Source organism: Dipodomys merriami, unplaced genomic scaffold (genome assembly GCF_024711535.1).
Source record: "Dipodomys merriami isolate MVZ:Mamm:240054 unplaced genomic scaffold, mDipMer1.0.p SCAF_27, whole genome shotgun sequence".
Classification (NCBI taxonomy): Eukaryota; Metazoa; Chordata; class Mammalia; order Rodentia; family Heteromyidae; genus Dipodomys; species Dipodomys merriami.
The window spans coordinates 8223389-8245046 of NW_027204159.1; the positions used below are offsets into that span (position 1 = coordinate 8223389).

The 21658-nt window shown below is 42.6% G+C and overlaps 3 protein-coding genes across 3 annotated transcripts; all 3 read left to right on the forward strand.

Moving 5' to 3' along the window:
* The first annotated feature begins 1109 nt into the window (after positions 1-1109).
* On the forward strand, positions 1110-5817 carry LOC138837424 (protocadherin beta-4-like). Its single transcript, XM_070036206.1, has one exon. It carries the CDS (start codon positions 1301-1303, stop codon positions 3695-3697), a length of 2397 nt encoding a protein of 798 aa, XP_069892307.1. The 5' UTR covers positions 1110-1300; the 3' UTR covers positions 3698-5817.
* Positions 3562-14704, forward strand: LOC138837425 (protocadherin beta-5-like). Its single transcript, XM_070036207.1, has 2 exons — positions 3562-3587; positions 11898-14704. The coding sequence occupies exon 2, from the start codon at positions 12262-12264 to the stop codon at positions 14602-14604; it is 2343 nt and encodes a 780-aa protein (XP_069892308.1). The 5' UTR covers positions 3562-3587; positions 11898-12261; the 3' UTR covers positions 14605-14704.
* A 3181-nt stretch (positions 14705-17885) lies between these two features.
* LOC138837426 (protocadherin beta-4-like) lies at positions 17886-21083 on the forward strand. Its single transcript, XM_070036208.1, has one exon. The coding sequence runs from the start codon at positions 18136-18138 to the stop codon at positions 20551-20553; it is 2418 nt and encodes an 805-aa protein (XP_069892309.1). The 5' UTR covers positions 17886-18135; the 3' UTR covers positions 20554-21083.
* Positions 21084-21658: the final 575 nt, after the last annotated feature.

The window sequence follows — 21658 nt, forward strand, 5'->3', positions numbered from 1 at the left end:
AATGACAAAATATTAAAGGGGAAATAATTCTTTATGTGGCAAGGTAAGTGCACTCCATCCAATATACTAATTGTAATTAGTTAACTGGCTGTCTCCAGTGCAGCAACACTTTCTTTCTGTATTTGAGAAGTCTCAATACTTGTACACTGTGCTCCAATCCATCCTTTACACAAATCTCTCCCCTTTACATTGCAAGAATAGAGAAGCCACTAGCCAACCTTTGATCACAGATTAGAACATTTCCAGTCAGTGCTTCTTGTTTGTCTCCAAATTAACTGGTCAAGGAATATAATATCTGCAATACAAAGAGTGAATGTGATAGCAAGCAAACACACTGTAAAAAATATTTTATATCTGTCTAAATACGTAAGTACAGTTTAATGCCTTTATCTTATTAAAATTCAGTAAATTTTACTTTCTTGGTTTTTATCTTGATATAATCATAGTAAGAAGGAAGCAGAATCATCACACCTTCTTATTCCTTAAGCTTCAAATTTCTTTTCCATGAAAATACTTTTTCTTCTACAGTTTTGTCTAAAAGACTATAATATTTTGCTTTAATTCTAATTTTAATGTTTTCACAGTATAAATGTTTTAATACAAAACAAGGTAGTGATTTATTCAAATGTGTTGCTATTTGCATATCAACATAGAATATTACTATGTATCCTTTGAAATACAGCACTTTTTAAGAATCATGTGTTAGAGAACATCTTAAACGTTTACATCATCATAAAGACTTCTCAGTATTGAAAATAAATATATTAATTTTATGGATTAAAATGATATTTTTATGAGAACTCATCTTCCTTAGTTCAATAATTCCAAGGAGAAATAGTCTTTTGAAGTTCCACTGATATAAGTGTAGGAAAACTAAGATATTTGTTTCCTTAGTGATCAAAGTTGTCCTACTTAGTTCTCAATAATGTAATAACTTGGTCAATTATGAAATTTAAAGAAATGTCAAACTTTGATTATTATATATTCTTTCACATATAGCTTTCATTTGGAATTTTCCAAAAGTACTTGACATGAAAATGACGAGTTTAAGACGCTGGGTGGCGCTGCAGGCTTAGGTTGTGAACACAGGAGCCCAGGTTGCTCACTTACTCCTTTGTGTTCAGAGAGAATTTCGTTTGAATGCACAAAAAGCTTTTCAAGCAGTATGGAATTACCAGCAGGATTGGTAAAGGATAGATTTAATAGAATGTAATTTTGTCGTCATTACTACAAGCAAAAAATTAGAATTGAACGCCTCCAGTGTCTGTGATTACTGAAAGATTTGGATTTAACCAAAAGAATGCAGAAGCTAAAGAGAATGCATCCTAACAGGCAAGTGACGGTCTTTATTTTTGCAGCGTTCGTGCGTCTGGTTTTCTCGGAGCCTATGCGTTTTTCTGTGAGTGAGGAAACAGGGAGTGGTTCCTTTGTAGCCAGTCTTACCAAAGCAATGGGTCTGGGAATGGGGGAGCTGACTGCCCGGTCTGCCAGGGTGGTTTCTGACGATGACAAGGTGTACTTACTATTGGATTCTAAAACTGGAGATTTACTTCTGAGGGAGAAATTAGACCGAGAAGAGATATGTGGCCTTAAGGAACCGTGTGTGTTGCATTTCCAAGTGTTCCTGGAAATGCCAGTGCAATTTTTTCAGGGAGAAATACTGATTGAAGATATAAATGATCATGCCCCAGTATTCCCTGATAGGGAAGTGCTCTTGAAAATACCGGAAAACAGCCACCCAGGAACTTTGTTTCCATTAACATTAGCAGAGGATTTGGATGTGGGCATTAATGGGATTCAAACCTACACAGTCAGCCCCAATGCTCACTTTTATGTGCTCACTCGAAATAACAGCGAAGGCAAGAAGTACCCAGAATTGGTCCAGGACAAAGCGCTGGACCGCGAGGAACAGGCTGAGCTCAGCTTAACCCTTGTGGCTCTGGATGGTGGGACTCCACCTAGGTCTGGCACAGTCTTGGTTCGAGTCCTGATCATGGACGTCAATGACAATGCTCCCGAGTTTGTGCACTCTCCATATGAGGTGCGGGTCCTGGAGAACAGCCCACCAGATTCTGTGATTCTAAACGTGTTAGCCAAAGATGCAGATGATGGGAACTTTGGGAGTGTTTCCTATGGCTTCTTCCAAGCATCAGATGACATTAGGCAAACTTTCTCAATAAATGAGATCACAGGAGAAATTGGACTGAAAAAGGCTTTGGACTTTGAGAAAGTTACTTCTTACCGTGTGGAAATGGAGGCCACTGATGGAGGAGGCCTAACTGGGAAGGGCGTTGTATTCATAGAGGTGGTGGATGTGAATGACAATGCCCCAGAAATTACCATCTCTTCACTCACCAGCTCCATCCCAGAAAATGCTCCCGAGGCAGTAGTCTCTGTTTTTCGAATTCGAGATAGGGATTCTGGAGAGAATGGAAAGATGGTATGCTCTATTCCAGACAATCTGCCATTCCTTCTAAAACCGACTTTCAAGAAATTCTACACTTTGGTGACAGAGAGGCCCTTGGACAGAGAAATAAGAGACCAATACAACATCACCATCACCGTCTCCGACTTGGGGACTCCCAGGCTGCAAACCCAGCACACCATCACCCTGCAGGTGTCCGACATGAACGACAACGCCCCCGAATTCACGCAGTCGTCCTACACCCTGTGGGTCCGCGAGAACAACAGCCCCGCCCTGCACATTGGCAGCATCAGCGCCACAGACAGAGACTCGGGCAGCAACGCCCAGCTGACCTACTCGCTGCTGCCCGGCCCTCAGCCCGGCCCCGACGCGGCGGCGGCGCTGGTGTCCATCAACGCGGACAGCGGGCAGCTGTTCGCCCTGAGGGCGCTGGACTATGAGGCCCTGCAGGCGTTCGAGGTGCGCGTGCGCGCCGCCGACCGCGGCTCGCCCCCGCTCAGCAGCCAGGCGCTGGTGCGCGTGCAGGTGCTGGACGCCAACGACAACTCGCCCTTCGTGCTGTACCCGCTGCAGAACGCGTCTGCGCCCTGCACCGAGCTGCTGCCCAGGGCGGCCGAGCCGGGCTACCTGGTGAGCAAGGTGGTGGCGGTGGACCGCGACTCGGGCCAGAACGCCTGGCTGTCGTTCCAGCTGCTCAAGGCCACGGAGCCCGGGCTGTTCAGCGTGTGGCCGCACAATGGCGAGGTGCGCACCGCCAGGCTGCTGAGCGAGCGCGACGCGCCCAAGCACAGGCTGCTGCTGCTGGTCAAGGACAATGGCGAGCCGCCGCGCTCGGCCAGCGTCACGCTGCACGTGCTGCTGGTGGATGGCTTCTCGCAGCCCTACCTGCCGCTGCCCGACGCGCCGGCGCCCGAGCGCGCGCAGCCCGACCGCCTCACTGCCTACTTGGTCATCGCGCTGGCGGCCGTGTCTTCTCTCTTCCTCTTGTCTCTGCTGCTCTTCGTGGCCGTCAGGCTGTGCAGGAGGAGCAGGGCGCGCTCGCTGGCCGGCTGCGCGCTGCCCGATGGCCCCTTGCCTGCACACCTGCTGGACGTGAGTGGTACGGGGACCCTGGCCCACAGCTACCAGTATGAGGTGTGTCTCACAGGAGACTCTGGGAATGGTGAGTTCAACTTTCTGAAACCTATACTCCCAAAGCTCTTCGTGCAGGATGCTGTGAGAGAAGTTCAGGAGAACCCCCACTGCGGTAACGACTTTGTGTTGGGATGTTAGTTTAACAATGAATCTCTCATAAATGCTGGCAAACTATTGACATGTCTTTAAGCAATTATGTTAGTATTCCTTTCTTATCACTAGTCTAAACCTATGCATGTCGCTGACAACAACACATTTATTTCCTTGTTTGTGTGGGAGAGGGGCTGAGGAGGAGTTAATGGAGTTTGAACTCAGGGTCTGGATGCTGTCCCTCAGCCTCTTTGTGCTCAAGGCTAGTACTCTACCACTTGAGCCACAGGGCCACTTAGGGTTTTTGAATGATTAAGTGGAGATAAGAGTCTCACAGGGATTGTTTCTGCCTGGACTGGCTTCTAATCACAATGCTCAGATCTCAGCCCTCTCGAGTAGTGATTACAGTTGTCCAGGTAATTTGTTTCCTATTTATTGGTCTTAATTTTATTCCACATTTTTAGTTGAACTGTATATTTTATATTTTCTCCACATCTTTCTTCTGGTAGTTTATTATTCCATAATTATAAACTACTCATATTTAGTGATAATTATGTAGGTTAATGTATTTGTGGAACATTTTAGAGCTTTTCTGATTTCAAATTTGAATATTTTGGCAAATGACTTTCCCTGGAACTTTATGTTCTTAAGGTCAGAGAATTTGAAATTCCTTGCTATTACTTTCACATTTTAGGTGTTTCAAGAGAAAAAGACATTTAATTATAATAATTTGGTAGCCTGGTTTTTACAATTGTCACAGAAGGTATTGAAGATCATTGAATACCCCTTACCCTAAAACCTAGAATATTTCCTTCTCCTTAATTCTATGTTAACAGGCAGTTCACTACAATATCAGTGTATAAAATTGTGACCTTGTTGATTTTGAGTACCACATATGCTAAAGATTATTTATTTTGTTGCTACTTACCAAAAGCATTGTAAGTTCTCCACAGATACTATGATTAAGAAATGTTATACTGGGTTCTGGTGAATCCTTTCTGTAATCGTAGCTACCGAGGAAGCTGAGATCTAAGGATTGTGGTTAGAAGACAGACTGAGAATTTAAACCCAGGATTGTCCATCTCCAATTAATCATCAAAAAGCAAGAACTGGAGACATAACTCAAGTGGTAAAATATCAGCTCTGACTAAAATAGCCCAAGGGAGGTTCTCAGTTCAAAGCCAAATTCCTAGTACTGTCAGGCACACACATACACACACAGTTAAATATTTTTCATTTTGTGAAAAGTAAAGATAAAATATATAATTTGTTATCCTCTTCAGTAAATAAAATTTAAATCACTGCTTGATAAATATTTTAGAACTTCAATTATATTCCCAATCCATGCATGACTCATGAGGGGATCATTTTCCTCATTTCCATTTTTGGTCTATAAATACAAGCCCAATTACAGCTCATATGTCCCTCTATAGTTTTGCTAAATCTTTTTTCCTCTTTTCAGAAGTGGAAATGTCTTCTAAGTTTGGCTCTCCTCTTTAATTTTCTTTTTTATTTGTTTGTTTTGTTTTTGTTTTTGTTTATTTTAAATTGGTGGTGGGGCTTGAACTCTGGACCTGAGCACTGTCCCTGAGCTCTTCAGCTCAAGGTGAGCACTCTACCACTTGAACCACAATGCCACATTCAGTTTTCTGGTGGTTCATTAGAAATAAGAGTCTCATGTAATTTCCTGCCAGGGCTGGCTTTGAACTAAATCCTCAGAGTTCAGCCTTCTGAGTATCTAGGATTACAGGCATGAGCCACCAGCACCCAGCTTTATCCTGTTTAATGTTCATTATTGGTTCCCTTTAGATTTTTACGTTCAGTTAATATGCACATAGGGACAGGCTTTGTCAGCAATATAATCACTTCTTTTTTTCTTGCCAGTCCTGGCTTGAAATCAGGGCCTAGGCATTGTCCTTGAGCTTCTTTGGCTCAAGCTAGCACTCTACCACTTAAGCCACAATGCCACTTCCCACCTTTTCAGTTTATGTGGTACTGAGGAATGAATGAATGATAGACAAGCACTCTACCACTAAGCCACATTCCCAGCCCTATACTGGCTTCTTGTTAATTATTTTCTATTTTGTTCTTTAGTTGTAATAATTATTCTAAAATAACGTAAAATTTCAACAGGGTTTAAGTTATATTTGTATGAAATAAGTGTTATTTTGTTCCTGAAGAGATTTGAATTATCTGAATTATACTTTTGAATATTTTGTTCAATGAGCCTAATGGAGTAGTGGGTAATTTTTATGGATATGTCTGTAAGTCAACTTCATTGAATTTTTGTCAGAATTATGAACAACTTAGAAGTTTTCTTTACAGTCTTGTATTTGCTTTAAAATCTCACATATTCTGCTGGATTTAAGTATTGTACTTTTCTGTGAATTACTCTTTACCCTAAGATGTAATACAATAAAAAATTTCTATCCACTTAAATTATTCTTGAAACCATTTTCAGCCTTCATTCTATTTAAGGAATTAAAATCAGCTGGCTTCAAGTGGCTCAGTCCTATAATCCCAAGTAGTCAAATTGAGAAGTTCAAGGTTTGAAGCTAGACCAGGCAAAAAGTTCATAAGACCACCCATTTCAACCAATAAAAAGCAGAGCACAATGTTACATGCCTTTTGTCTCAGCAATAGCATGAAGTATAAATAGGAGGATCACAGATGAGTTTGTCCTGAGGAAAAGTTGAAACTTCATCTTAAAAACAACTAAAAGAAAAGGGTCTAGGTTTAGCTTAAGTGATAGAATACCTGCCTAACATATATGAAGTTCTGAGTTCAAATCGAGTCTTCAAAATTGGAATGGAAAAAAGATAAAAATGACAACAGAATTGAGCACAAATATGCAAGACATAGAGTAATCAATTGTAATGACGTCTCCATTTCTTAATATTTTTTTTGCAGTATAGAGGGTTGAACCTAGAGTCTTCAGCGTTATAGACAAGTATACTACACCGCTAGACCATGAAATATCTTTTCTATATGACAATTAATACAACTGGTTGAAGTTTTACCAGCATATTTCAATGTCATAACACTTCACATTTACATTTTCTGTAATTGTGTTAGTTTTGAGACAGGATCTCACTCTGTAGTCCGGCCAAGGCTGTTCTCAAACTCATGTTCCCTAATACTGGAGTTACAAATAAGTACTGCTCCTCTTGTCCCAAGTTCACTTTTTTGTTTTATGAGGAAAGTTCAGTTTGTATAATTACCCATAGGAGACTAATCAAATAAGTATCTAGAATCCACCCAATCCTGCACTCATAAATCAGGGATTCTTCCTTGACTGCTAGGGGCCAGAGCAGACTGCAGAGTAGGAAAATTTCTGAAATTCGTATATGTTTGGATTTGTGTGTGTGCATGTGTGCATGTGTGCATACATACACGCACATGAGCATATGTACTGAGGCTTAAACTTGGGACCTCATGGTCTCCCTAATCCTTTCCATTTAAGACTTGCACTCTACCACTTAAGTCACAGCTCCATTTCTGACATCTAGTTGTTATAATTTAAATATCCGTAACATTCACACCTTCTAAAATAGGCCAGTTCTGTGGTCACAGAACAAAAATAGATTGAAGGACAAGCAATAACGCTTATTTTATTATGCACTTTCAAGTGCTTGTAGATATATACATACATACATACATCTTTTATAACACATTTGCTGTCATTTTTAGGTGTTGGACATAGTGAATTTAATAAGTACTGTTCTAAGGACAGAAGTTCTACTGAAAGTAGTATAGCCATTATGACCTTAAGTTCCACACTTCTGTTACAATTAAAACTCATTTACATATTTGGTGGAATTAGGCAGACATTTATCCTGAATCTCACACACACACACACACACACACACACACACACACACACACACACACACACACACAAACTGGTTAAAAGTCAGAAATATATATATATATATATATATTTTTTATATACCAATAGGAAGAGGCTGATATGACAAGTCAGGAATGGTGGCACATGCTTTTAATCCCAATTACATGGGAAGCAGAGAGCAAGATCATAGGTTGACTCTAGGTCAGGCTAAAAGTTATTGAGACAGTCAAGATGTGGTGGTATACACCTGTTATCCCAGCTACATGGGAGGCAGAGGTAGAGCGATTACTGTGTGAGGCCAGCCTGAGAAAGTAGTGTGAGAACTTACCTAAAAATCAAATGAGGGCTGCAAGTGTGGTTTAGCAGTAGAATGCTTGCCTAGCATGCTTGAAGCCCTGTGCTTGATTCCTCAGTAACACATAAACAAAAAAAGGTAGAATTGGTGCTGTGACTCAAGTGGTGGAGGGCTACCCTTGAGCACAGAGAGCCCAGTACCTGAGGTCAAGCTCCAGGACTGGCCCAAAAAAGGCAAAAAAGACTGAAGGGAGGGATTCATGACTCAAGTGGTTGTGGCCCTGAGTTCGTCTCTCAGTACTACCATTCCCAAATCAAAAATATGGTAAAATTTCTTAAATAGGGCTGGGAAGGTGGCTCAGTGGTAGAGTGCTTGCCTTGCATGCATGAGGCCCTGGGTTTGATTCCTGAACACCACCTAAGCAGAAAAACCCAGAAGTGGCGCTGTGACTCAGATGGAAGACTACTGGTCTTGAGCTGAAGAGCTGAGGGACAGTGACAGGCTCAGAGTTCAGGCCCCACAACTGGAAGAAAAACCCAACTTCTTAGCTAGCAAAACTGTGAGGATGAGAACTGAGAGCTACAGTCAGTTTTATTCTGTAGAATTTTTCTAAGTCTGAAACAACAGCAAGTTCTTGACAGAAGCAGAGGAAGGTAGTGACCTTTGGAGAAATATAGTTTTTGAACAAATTTCTCTCTCTGGACCACAACAAAAGATTAAAAACCTAAGTGAAATACTCTCTCTCTCTCTCTCTCTCTCTCTCTCTCTCTCTCTCTCTCTCTCTCTCTCTCTCTCTCTCTCTGTGTGTGTGTGTGTGTGTGTGTGTGTTTGTGTGTGTAACTGTCACTGAAGACTGAACCCTGCACCCTGTTCCTTAACATTTATGGTTAAGACTAGTACTCTACCACTTGAGCCCCAGCTTCTCTTCTGGATTTTTGGTGGTTGACTGGAGATAAGAGTATCATGAATTTTTGCTGCCTGGGCTGACTTGGAACTGCAGTCCACAGATATCAGCCTCCTAAGTAGCTAAGATTACAGGTTTAAGCCACCTGAACCCATCCTGATTGTCAATTCTCTAAAAACTAGGGTAAGGTTTTTCTTGAAATATAAAAATCAGATTCTGGAACTTATCACAGGAAAAAAGGCTATGGAGAATAGATTAAGTTCTAGCTGAAAATTAGAGTTGCAAATACATTTGAGCCTCTTTAGATGACAAAGGTTATATGATGAGATGGGGTTTTATGGCACTAACAGAGGAAAACATGTATTCCCCCTGAAGGAAGTACTGTCATCTTCATTGTGCATGATTTTTCATGTAAATAGTGTTCAGCAAAAAGCAAAAATTCAAGTTTGTACCAATAAAACAGGAAGAGCAGAATAAAATCAATGACTTTAGAAAATCCATAGGTTAAAATGAAAGGAATTAAACACGGTGTTAAAACAAGTATGACTAAAATAGTAAAATAAGGAATAATGGAGAAAAGGGACAAAAAATTTAACCAGAGAATTGAAATTTATGATGGAAATCCTATAACACAATGCAGGGCATATACAATTATTTAAATCATGCAATGTTGTAGACATAAAATAATACAGATTGGTGGGTTTAAGGCAGGGCAATAGAAATGCTAAGAAAAAGTAACTAAAGTTATGGAAAATAACTACTTTCTTATAGGATATATGAAACTCTCTAACACATATATAAATATAGTACTAGAAGAATAAGAGAGGGTAACAAGTGGTAGTCACCAAAATAGGTGAAAGTTTAACACTTCAAGATTCTCAGTAAAACCCAAGTGGAGTAAATAAAAATCAATATTTAGGTATATCATACCAAAGTTGCTCAAGACCAAAATCAGGGGCTAGAGGAGTGGCTCAAGTGGTGTTAGTGCATTATTCCAAAGAAAAAGGACCAAACAAATGAATATGACATTATTTCTAAAATAGGATGTATTAAACAGAGCTGATTTTTTCACATAAACTATGAAATCAAAAGACAAAGGAATGCTGTATTTAAAGTCCTGAATTAAGATTATTGCTAGGCTAAAATTCTTTTACCGGTAAACATATCATTAAAAATGTGGTTTCAGGGGCTGGGAAGGTGTCTCAGTGGTAGAGCACTTGCCTTGCATGTATGAGGCCCTTTGTTCGATTCCTCAGTACCACATAAGCAGAAAATAAAAAAGCCGGAAGTGGTGCTATGGCTCAAGTGGTAGAGCGCTAGCCTTGGGCTAAAGAGCTGAGGGACAGCACCCAGGTCCAGAGTTCAGGACCCACGACCAGACCCCCGCAAAAAAAAATGTGGTTTCAGATTAATAAAACTGAGAGAATTAATCAAAATCACATCAAGTCACACTAGTAGTGGGGACTGAACTCAGGGACTTATACTCTCAATTGGTTTTGCATCTAGGCTGGTGCTCTACCCCTAGGACCACATATCCACTTCTGGCCTTTTCTGGTGAATTAGAGACAAAATCTCTTGGATATGTCTGCCTGGGCTGGCTTCAATCCTCAGATCTCTGCCTCCTGAGTAACTAGGTTTACAGGCATAGGCCATTGGCACCTGGCTGAAAATAGTATTATAATGGAAGATTTACTTCTCAGATTAAGCTATACTAATAACATAATATGGCAAGATAGACAAGGAAATAAAAATGGAATACTTGAGCAAACACATGACTATCAGATTTATGACAACAATGAAGCTTCAGAAATAAAGGGAATTGAGTCAGCTTTCTAATAGATGGTATTAAAGTATCTGAAGTGAGGGGAGAGGAAATGAATCCAATCTTTTTCAAACCTTTTAAGTTGATTGTAGTTTCTTTGTTTTGCTGCTTGAACTCAGGGCCTGGGCACTGTTCCTGAGCCTTTTGGCTCAAGGCTGACAATCCACCACTTGAGCCACGGTGCCACTTCCAGCTTTTTCTGAGAAGAATTTGGAGATGAGTCTCATGGAGTTTCCTGCCTGGACTGGCTTCAGGCCACAGTCCTCAGATTTCAGCCTCCTGAGTAGCTAGGATTACAGGCATGAGCCACCAGTGCCTGGTGCAAAGGCTTAAAGTTAACAAGAAAAAGGATCATTTGAAATTACAAATACTGAAAAATCAAACTTAAAAAATTAGTGTTAAAATACAACAAATCAAGTGAGAAGTATTTGTAATGCACATATTTGGACAGAGTCCTATATTCAAAATGCAAGACTACTTCCATAGTATGATAGGCAAACAGACAATCTCAAACACAAAATACATAAAAACTTGAACAAATATTTCTGAAGAATTTATACAAATGGCCATACAACATGAAAATGCAAAATTTTCATTAGTCACTAAGGATATTCAAATCAAAACTTCAATATGGTAATATTCACTAGAATGTTCAAACAAAAAGACAACATCAACAGTTGACAAGGACATAGAGCAACTGGAACTCATATTTACTCATGAAAAGAATTTCAAAAGATTTCCTAAAGTAAAATACAAGCATATACAAGGATGCACATCTATTTAACTCCCCTGATTATATTTACAAAGACATCAGTAAATGGCATGAGAAAAACAGGACAGGGCAGTACTTTTCAGTAAAGGTAAACATTGGAAAAACTCGGTGTTCATCAGTGAGAGAAGATTGTAAAGGAATTACAGTACATTCATAGAATAATGAGAATAAAACAAATTACAACATACCATAGATGAGTTCTATTAGCAATATCTTCTGTCAGAGAAAAACCATGAGAGACTGATACTCACAAACTAACATTTGCATAACAGTTCCAAAAATAAAAAATAATCTTTGGTAAATGGGCTCAGGGTAGTGTGAATATTTAAAAGTGAGAGTTGTAACCAGAGGATAATAGAAAAGGATTCCTGTGGTTTTGGTAAGTTCTACTTTTCATGCAGATTATTCTTACACCAGAGTATTAATTCAGTGTAAACCCACTGAGTTTTATACTACATTTTGGTCTTTCGCTTCTGGATGCATTGTGTTATTTAAAAAGAAAAAAATCTAGCAGATATGAAATGTACACTTTTTGCTCCAAAAGTATTCCTTCTTCTGAAAATTAATTCATAAAATTTTTCTTTACAACATACAATAAATGACAGGAAGAGATACAGTACGGGGGAGTCCTGTGACTTGAATATTCTTGTGAAAGAGTCCAGTTTGGGATTGAAACGGCAAAAGTTGCATGCAATCGTAAGTAAGGACGCTTGGTGGCGCTGCAGGCTAAGAATGAGAATAACCCGCTCTGCAGATACCCACAGCACCATTAAGCTGACAATCAGAAATCTTTCCTTAAAAGAAGGACGCGCATTTCGGTGAGGTCTAGAGGACAGATCTTTAGGAAGAGCATACTTCTAAAACAAGTCAGTGAGTAAGATTTAACTGAGGTTATTTGGCGAAATCACCTGTGTGGATTAATCCTACACGGAGTTGAAGAAACGGACCTTCTGGAACCACGTCTGAACAATGGAGACTGCGCTAGCAAAAACCCCAGAGAAAAGGCAAGTTGCTTTCCTTGCTTTGCTATTGTTTGTGTGGGGGTCTGGTTGTGAGACAATTCGATATTCCATTCCAGAAGAAACGGAAAGTGGCCACTTTGTGGCCAACTTGGCAAAAGATCTGGGGCTGAGGGTGGGGGAGTTGGCCACTCGCAGCGCGCGAATCCATTACAAAGGAAACAAACAGCTCTTGCAGCTAGATGTAAAGACAGGCAGTTTGCTCCTGTATGAAAAGCTGGACAGGGAGGTGCTGTGCGGGGCGACAGAACCCTGTCTAATGCATTTCCAAGTCTTACTGGAAGACCCCGTGCAGATTTTTCAAGCTGATTTGCACCTCACAGATATAAACGACCATTCTCCAGAGTTCCTAGAGAGAGAAATGCTCCTAAAGATCCCAGAGAGCGCCCAGCCAGGGACAGTGTTCCCTCTGAAAGCAGCGCAGGATCTCGACATAGGGAGCAACACTGTCCAGAATTACACAATCAGCCCCAACCTTAATTTTCATGTGGTTACCCAGCACCGCGGAGATGGCAGGAAATATCCAGAGCTGGTGCTGGATAAGGCGCTGGACAGGGAGGAACAGGCTGAGCTCAGCCTCATTCTGACAGCGCTAGATGGTGGGGCTCCACCCAGCTCTGGGACCTCCACAGTGCGTATAGAAGTCGTGGACATCAATGATAACGCGCCTGAATTTTTACAGTCGCTCTATGAGGTGCAAGTTCCTGAGAACAGCCCGATGGATTCTTTAGTTGTCGCTGTCTCTGCTCGAGATTTAGATGCAGGAACGCATGGTAGTGTGGTCTATGCTCTATTCCAAGAAGATGAAGTTTCTCAACCATTTGTGATAGACAAAATGACAGGAGAAATACGCCTGAAAAAGATGTTGGATTTCGAGGAAGTTCCACATTATGACCTTGAGGTTATAGCCACAGATAGTGGGGGCTTTTCAGGAAAATGTTCTGTGGCCATACAGGTGTTGGATATGAATGACAATGCCCCACAACTGAGCATGTCAACGGTCAGGAGCTCCATACCAGAAAACTCACCAGAGGCAGTAGTTGCTGTTTTCAGTGTATTTGATTCAGATTCTGGGAATAATGGGAAGATCATTTGTTCTATTCAAAATGATCTCCCATTCCTCCTGAAAAACACATTTGAGAACTTTTACACCCTAGCAACAGAGAGGCCCCTGGACAGAGAAAGAAGAGACCAATACAACATAACCATCACCGTTTCCGACTTGGGGACTCCCAGGCTGCAAACCCAGCACACCATCACCCTGCAGGTGTCCGACATGAACGACAACGCCCCCGAATTCACGCAGTCGTCCTACACCCTGTGGGTCCGCGAGAACAACAGCCCCGCCCTGCACATTGGCAGCATCAGCGCCACAGACAGAGACTCGGGCAGCAACGCCCAGCTGACCTACTCGCTGCTGCCCGGCCCTCAGCCCGGCCCCGACGCGGCGGCGGCGCTGGTGTCCATCAACGCGGACAGCGGGCAGCTGTTCGCCCTGAGGGCGCTGGACTATGAGGCCCTGCAGGCGTTCGAGGTGCGCGTGCGCGCCGCCGACCGCGGCTCGCCCCCGCTCAGCAGCCAGGCGCTGGTGCGCGTGCAGGTGCTGGACGCCAACGACAACTCGCCCTTCGTGCTGTACCCGCTGCAGAACGCGTCTGCGCCCTGCACCGAGCTGCTGCCCAGGGCGGCCGAGCCGGGCTACCTGGTGAGCAAGGTGGTGGCGGTGGACCGCGACTCGGGCCAGAACGCCTGGCTGTCGTTCCAGCTGCTCAAGGCCACGGAGCCCGGGCTGTTCAGCGTGTGGCCGCACAATGGCGAGGTGCGCACCGCCAGGCTGCTGAGCGAGCGCGACGCGCCCAAGCACAGGCTGCTGCTGCTGGTCAAGGACAATGGCGAGCCGCCGCGCTCGGCCAGCGCCACGCTGCACGTGCTGCTGGTGGATGGCTTCTCGCAGCCCTACCTGCCGCTGCCCGACGCGCCGGCGCCCGAGCGCGCGCAGCCCGACCGCCTCACTGCCTACTTGGTCATCGCGCTGGCGGCCGTGTCTTCTCTCTTCCTCTTGTCTCTGCTGCTCTTCGTGGCCGTCAGGCTGTGCAGGAGGAGCAGGGCGCGCTCGCTGGCCGGCTGCGCGCTGCCCGATGGCCCCTTGCCTGCACACCTGCTGGACGTGAGTGGCACGGGGACCCTGGCCCACAGCTACCAGTATGAGGTGTGTCTGCAGGGAGGAACTGGCACCAATGAGTTCAATTTCCTGAAACCCGTTATTCCGAATAGTCTTTTTCATGACACTTAAGGCTGAGGCTTTGTAATAACTGAAATATTAAAAACTTTCTATTCCTTTCTCTTGTTTTCATATCGATATACGAGATTGTGGTTTTATTTTTTTATATCAAAGTGGGTCTTCTCATTAATTCAGTTAATGCCTTTATGTTTGTTTGTTTTTTTGCTAATGGGCAGGAATAATGAATCCATTGTTTTACTGGTGATTTCAAATACATCTACTTAACTCTTTTCAAATTATGTATTTAAAAGCAGTTACAGTCATAGTCTGTGTAGTTAAACAAACGTGTAAATGTTAAATTTTTCAAAGTACAGACATAGTTTTGTTTTTAACCATGTATTTAAGTTAATTGTAAATGGAAAGAATCCATCATAAAATTCAAAACATTTCGTTTATAACGAATAATTCTCATTATGCTATCTTTATTTCAACAGTGAAATTTGCAACTTAATTTTCGGTTGTACTTGCATATATTTACCCTTTTCAATCCCTTTATCTTATTACTTTTCGGTTTTTCCCCTTTCCTTTTGAGATTCATGTTTTTTTTAAAAAATTATTTATTGTCAAATTGATGTACAGCGAGGTTACAGTTGCATAGGAAGGTAATGAGTACATTGCTTATGGAACGTTGTTACCACCTCCCTCATTTTTTCCCCTTGCTTTCACTCCCGTCCAACTACCTCCCACCCCGCCCCAAGTTGTAGAGTTTATTTCCTACATAGTGTCTTGTGAATATTACTGTTGCATTGGATTTTCATGTTTTTTTCTACTCTAAATTCCATATATGAGAGGAAAATTATGATACTCTTGTTTTGAGTTTGGCTTATGTAGGTTAACATGGTTTCTCCAATCTCACCTATGTACTGAAAACTGCATTGTTTGATTCTACTCTATGGCTGAACAAAACTCCATTCCGTATTTGCACTGTATTTTCTTTCTGTGCTTGTTATAATATTCCTAGTGCATCTTCACGTAATGGCCTGTGGGGAAAATAAGGAAGTGTTTAAGATCAATTAATTCCCATTTAGGCTTACAGTACAAAAATAAAAATAAAACATTTGATTCATTCTCTTTATTGACAGTTACAGTTAATATTTTGTTAGTGTATTACATACAATGGACAAAAATATAAATGAGTACAGCAAACTCCTCTAAAATGATTATAGTTGGTCAAATCATATTCACAATGACTGAGGACAAAATTAAATTGAAACCATTTTAAACATCTGATTGTGCTTTCTACTGTGAATGAGACATTATTAAGGCATGAGGGATGACAGTTTGATTTGTAAATTCAGAGTTGCAAATGTAAAGGCTCCTGTCACATGTAATCTCATGAAGAAACATAAATGTATCTTGCCCATGGAGTCCTACTTCATTATTCATGATTCCCTGACATACATAGAGTGTTTCAGAAGGGAACTATTTTGTTCTTCCTTTATTTTCCTGGTTTACACTAATATCTAATATTGTTTTTGGATTATTTGCAGTCCTTTGGAGATAATACACATCAGCATTCTACTTCCAACATTGTAATTACAAGAAGCTGAATAAACCTGGCACCATTTGCTCACTCCTGTAATCCTAGCTACTCAAGATGCTGAGATCTGAGGATCTCGATTTGAGGCCAGCAGAGCAGAACAGTACCCATAATAATCTTATCTCTAATTAAAAAACTGAAGTGGTGCTGTGGCTCAAGTGGTGGAACACTAGCCTTGAGCACAGAAAGACTCAGGGACAGCACCCAAGCCCAAAGAAAGAAGCTAACAAAAAGTACCAAAGGAAAGAGAGCAATATTATGAAAGTCTAAGTTAACTACAGCTAAGAATAAAATTTAAAACAACAGAAACAACAAATCTTGTCAATAAAACATTTAGTGTTTAAAGAAATGTATTAGAAAAATAACTTTTCTTCACATGGGTATGATTGCTTTACAGAAATTGAACAATAATGACTAAAAGAAATAGAATGGAAATTCTCAAGATTTTTGGAACTTTCCACGAGGAAAAATAAGATTAGAATTTCTTTCTTTTTTCTTTTTTTCTTTCTTTTTGTTGGTCATGGGGCTTGAACTCTGGGTTTGGGCACTATCCCTGAGCTCTTCAGTTCAAGGTGAGTACTCTATTGCTTGAGCTACAGCTCCATTTCCAGCTTTCTAGTGGTTTATTGGAGATAAGAGTCTTATGGACTTTCCTGCCCAGGGTTGGCTTTGAACTGTGATCCTCAGATTTCAGCCTCCTGAATATCTAAGATTACAGGCATGAGCCACCGGCGTCCAGCTAGCATTTCTTTAAGCATACATAAAGTGCAGTTACATCTACATTTATGTGGTGATGGATGGGGCATACACATCAATGATAGAGTACGAAATTTATGCCCAGCATGCAGGAGAACCTTGGTTGTATAGCCAGAACAAAATACTATTCACTTTATGCAACCGAACATCAGATGCCTAACTCCTTTCAAAAACAAATTTTTTTCCTTTCACTCTATGTACTTTAAATTTATTCTTGAATATACTTTGAGGCACATGTTTCATCTTTCTATACTTAGCTGTTTCTATGAAGAGAAGGAAAAAGGCCAAATCTTCTGTTTAAAACATCCATTTGGCACCAATTCCATGGGAAATATTTAATTGTGGCATGTAAAGAGGAGGCAATTCTTTCCCAGGCCATTAAACTTTGGAGGGTTATTTACAGTTTGAGGACAAAATAGATGTAACTAATAAGAGTGTTCATGCATTGTGGTGGTGATGGCTGGTGCCATGGACATGCAAGACTGTACCACCAAGCTACATACTCAACTGCAGATCCTATCAGTGATTCACATGAAATAATCATTAGCGACATGAATAAATTGAATTTATACACTGGTGGTTAAGTAGAATTTTGCAAAGCAGTGAAGATAATGGTCTAAATTTGATGACAAGAAATAATTATGCCTTCCATTTGTTTGAAAATTGCCTTCATTTATGTGCAGTCAAAAACCCTTTGGTTGAAAGTTGTCTTCACTTATGTGCAACTGAAACCCTTTATCCTTATACATGAATAAAACTTTCTTAAGCTTTAATTACTTTTTGAGACAGGGTCTTATTGCACAGTCAAGGCTGGCCTCCTTGGCTAGCCTGAAGAACCTCCTGCCATCACACCCACATCTAAAATTTCCTTTAGTGAGCTATTTCACTAAGCGCAGAACACAGAGAAACTGTCAGATGTATAGTACTAACTACAGTTGCTATAACAGCTCTATTCAATCAGAAACTTGAAAAGGGTATTTTACTTGAATATCTCGGATTAATTTCTCAATCAGGACGCAGGGTGGCGCTGCAGGCTAAGATTCCGAATAAACAGCCCTAAAGAGCGCCTGTATTCCTTTACACTATAATACACAGTCAAATACAGAAGCGTTGAGAGAGGCTATAAACGGAGTTGGTCGAACGTATACCAAAGAATTGATGAAGAAAAGCCACTTTCTAATGATTCAGCCAAAGAAGAAATCCTAATACAACTCCAGCATTTCCTCAGGAGCGGCAGAAGTGATTGAATGCCAGCATCAGACTCCAACATGGAGAAGGTAGAGATGATTCTCTCAAACAGGCAAGTGAGGTTCTTTGTTGTTATGCTGTTGGTGTCTCTTGTTCGCCCGGAGCCCATGCGATTTTCTGTGAAAGAAGAAACAGAAAGCGGTTCCTTTGTAGCCAGTCTTACCAAAGATCTCGGCATGGCACTTGGGGAACTGGCCTCCCGATCTGCCAGGGTGGTGTCTGACGATTATAAACAGCATTTGCTGCTGGACCCTCAGAACGGAGATTTGCTTCTGAGGGAGAAATTAGACCGAGAGGAGCTCTGTGGCCCCAGGGAACCGTGTGTATTGCATTTCCAAGTATTCCTGGAAATGCCAGTGCAATCTTTTCCAGGAGAATTACTGATTGAAGATATAAATGATCATGCCCCAGTTTTTCCTGATAGGGAAGTGCTCTTGAAAATACTGGAAAACAGCCACCCAGGAACTTTGTTTCCATTAACATTAGCAGAGGATTTGGATGTGGGCATTAATGGGATTCAAACCTACACAGTCAGCCCCAATGCTCACTTTTATGTGCTCACTCGAAATAACAGCGAAGGCAAGAAGTACCCAGAATTGGTCCAGGACAAAGCGCTGGACCGCGAGGAACAGGCTGAGCTCAGCTTAACCCTTGTGGCTCTGGATGGTGGGACTCCACCTAGGTCTGGCACAGTCTTGGTTCGAGTCCTGATCATGGACGTCAATGACAATGCTCCCGAGTTTGTGCACTCTCCATATGAGGTGCGGGTCCTGGAGAACAGCCCACCAGATTCTGTGATTCTAAACGTGTTAGCCAAAGATGCAGATGATGGGAACTTTGGGAGTGTTTCCTATGGTTTCTTCCAAGCATCAGATGACATTAGGCAAACTTTCTCAATAAATGAGATCACGGGAGAAATTCGACTGAAAAAGGCTTTGGACTTTGAGAAAGTTACTTCTTACCGTGTGGAAATGGAGGCCACTGATGGAGGAGGCCTAACTGGGAAGGGCGTTGTATTCATAGAGGTGGTGGATGTGAATGACAATGCCCCAGAAATTACCATCTCTTCACTCACCAGCTCCATCCCAGAGAATGCTGCTGAGACCTTAGTCTCTATCTTCAGAGTTGGAGATAGGGATTCTGGAGAAAATGGAAAGACAGTATGCTCTATTCCAGATGACCTTCCTTTCATCCTAAAATCTACTTTCAAGAATTTCTACACTTTGGTGACTGAGAGGCCTTTGGACAGAGAAAGCACAGCCGAATACAACATCACAATTACCGTCACCGACTTGGGGACTCCCAGGCTGCAAACCCAGCACACCATCACCCTGCAGGTGTCCGACATGAACGACAACGCCCCCGAATTCACGCAGTCGTCCTACACCCTGTGGGTCCGCGAGAACAACAGCCCCGCCCTGCACATTGGCAGCATCAGCGCCACAGACAGAGACTCGGGCAGCAACGCCCAGCTGACCTACTCGCTGCTGCCCGGCCCTCAGCCCGGCCCCGACGCGGCGGCGGCGCTGGTGTCCATCAACACGGACAGCGGGCAGCTGTTCGCCCTGAGGGCGCTGGACTATGAGGCCCTGCAGGCGTTCGAGGTGCGCGTGCGCGCCGCCGACCGCGGCTCGCCCCCGCTCAGCAGCCAGGCGCTGGTGCGCGTGCAGGTGCTGGACGCCAACGACAACTCGCCCTTCGTGCTGTACCCGCTGCAGAACGCGTCTGCGCCCTGCACCGAGCTGCTGCCCAGGGCGGCCGAGCCGGGCTACCTGGTGAGCAAGGTGGTGGCGGTGGACCGCGACTCGGGCCAGAACGCCTGGCTGTCGTTCCAGCTGCTCAAGGCCACGGAGCCCGGGCTGTTCAGCGTGTGGCCGCACAATGGCGAGGTGCGCACCGCCAGGCTGCTGAGCGAGCGCGACGCGCCCAAGCACAGGCTGCTGCTGCTGGTCAAGGACAATGGCGAGCCTCCGCGCTCGGCCAGCGTCACGCTGCACGTGCTGCTGGTGGATGGCTTCTCGCAGCCCTACCTGCCGCTGCCCGACGCGCCGGCGCCCGAGCGCGCGCAGCCCGACCGCCTCACTGCCTACTTGGTCATCGCGCTGGCGGCCGTGTCTTCTCTCTTCCTCTTGTCTCTGCTGCTCTTCGTGGCCTTCAGGCTGTGCAGGAGGAGCAGGGCGCGCTCGCTGGCCGGCTGCGCGCTGCCCGATGGCCCCTTGCCTGCACACCTGCTGGACGTGAGTGGCACGGGGACCCTGGCCCACAGCTACCAGTATGAGGTGTGTCTCACAGGAGACTCTGGGAATGGTGAGTTCAACTTTCTGAAACCTATACTCCCAAAGCTCTTCGTGCAGGATGCTATGAGAGAAGTTCAGGAGAACCCCCACTGCGGTAACGACTTTGTGTTGGGATGTTAGTTTAATAATGAATCTCTCATAAATGCTGGGAAACTGTTGACATATCTGTAAGCAATTATATTAGTATTCCTTTGTTATCACTAGTCTAAACCTATGCATGTCCCTGACAACAACACATTTGTTTCCTTCCATTTGTGGGATAGGGGCGAGGAGGAGTTATGGCGTTTGAACTCAGGGTCTGGATGCTGTCCCTCAGCCTCTTTGTGCTCAAGGCTAGTACTCTACCACTTGAGCCACAGGGCCACTTAGGGTTTTTGAATGATTAAGTGGAGATAAGAGTCTCACCGGGACTGTTTCTGCCTGGGCAGGCTTCTAATCACAATCCTCAGATCTCAGCCTCCTGAGTAGCTAGGATTACAGTTGTCCAGATAATTTGTTTCCTATTTATTGGTTTTAATTTTATTAGACATTTTTAGTTGAACTGGATATTTTATATTTTCTCCACATCTTTCTTCTGGTAGTTTATTATTCTATAATTACAAATTACTCATTTAGTGATAATTTTTATTAGTTATTGTATTTGTGCAACATTTTAGAGCTTTTCTTATTTCTAATTTAAATATTTTGGCAAATGACTTTACCTGTAACTTTATGTTCTCATGGTCAGAGAATTTGAAATTTCTTGCTATTACTTTCACATTTTTGGTGTTTCAAGAGAAAGTAACATTTAATTGTAATAATTTGGTAGCCTGGTTTTATAATTGTCACAGAAATTGAAGATCACTCAATAGCCCTTAGCCTAAAACCTAGAACATTTCCTTCTCCTAAATTCTATGTTAACAGGCAGTTCACTGAAATATCAGCATATAAAATTATGATCTTGTTGATTTTGAGTACCACATATACTAAGTATTATTTCATTTATTTTGTTGCTACTTACCAGGAGCATTGTAATTATTCCACAGATACTATGATTAAGAAATGTTATACTGGGTTCTGGTGGATCCTGGCAATAATCCTACCTACTCAGGAAGCTGAGATCTAAGGATTTTGGGTAGAAGACAGACTGGGCAGTCAAAGCCAGGATTGTCCATCTCCAATTAGTCATCAAAAAGCAAGAACTGGAGATGTAACTCATGTGGTAAAATATCAGCTCTGACTAAAA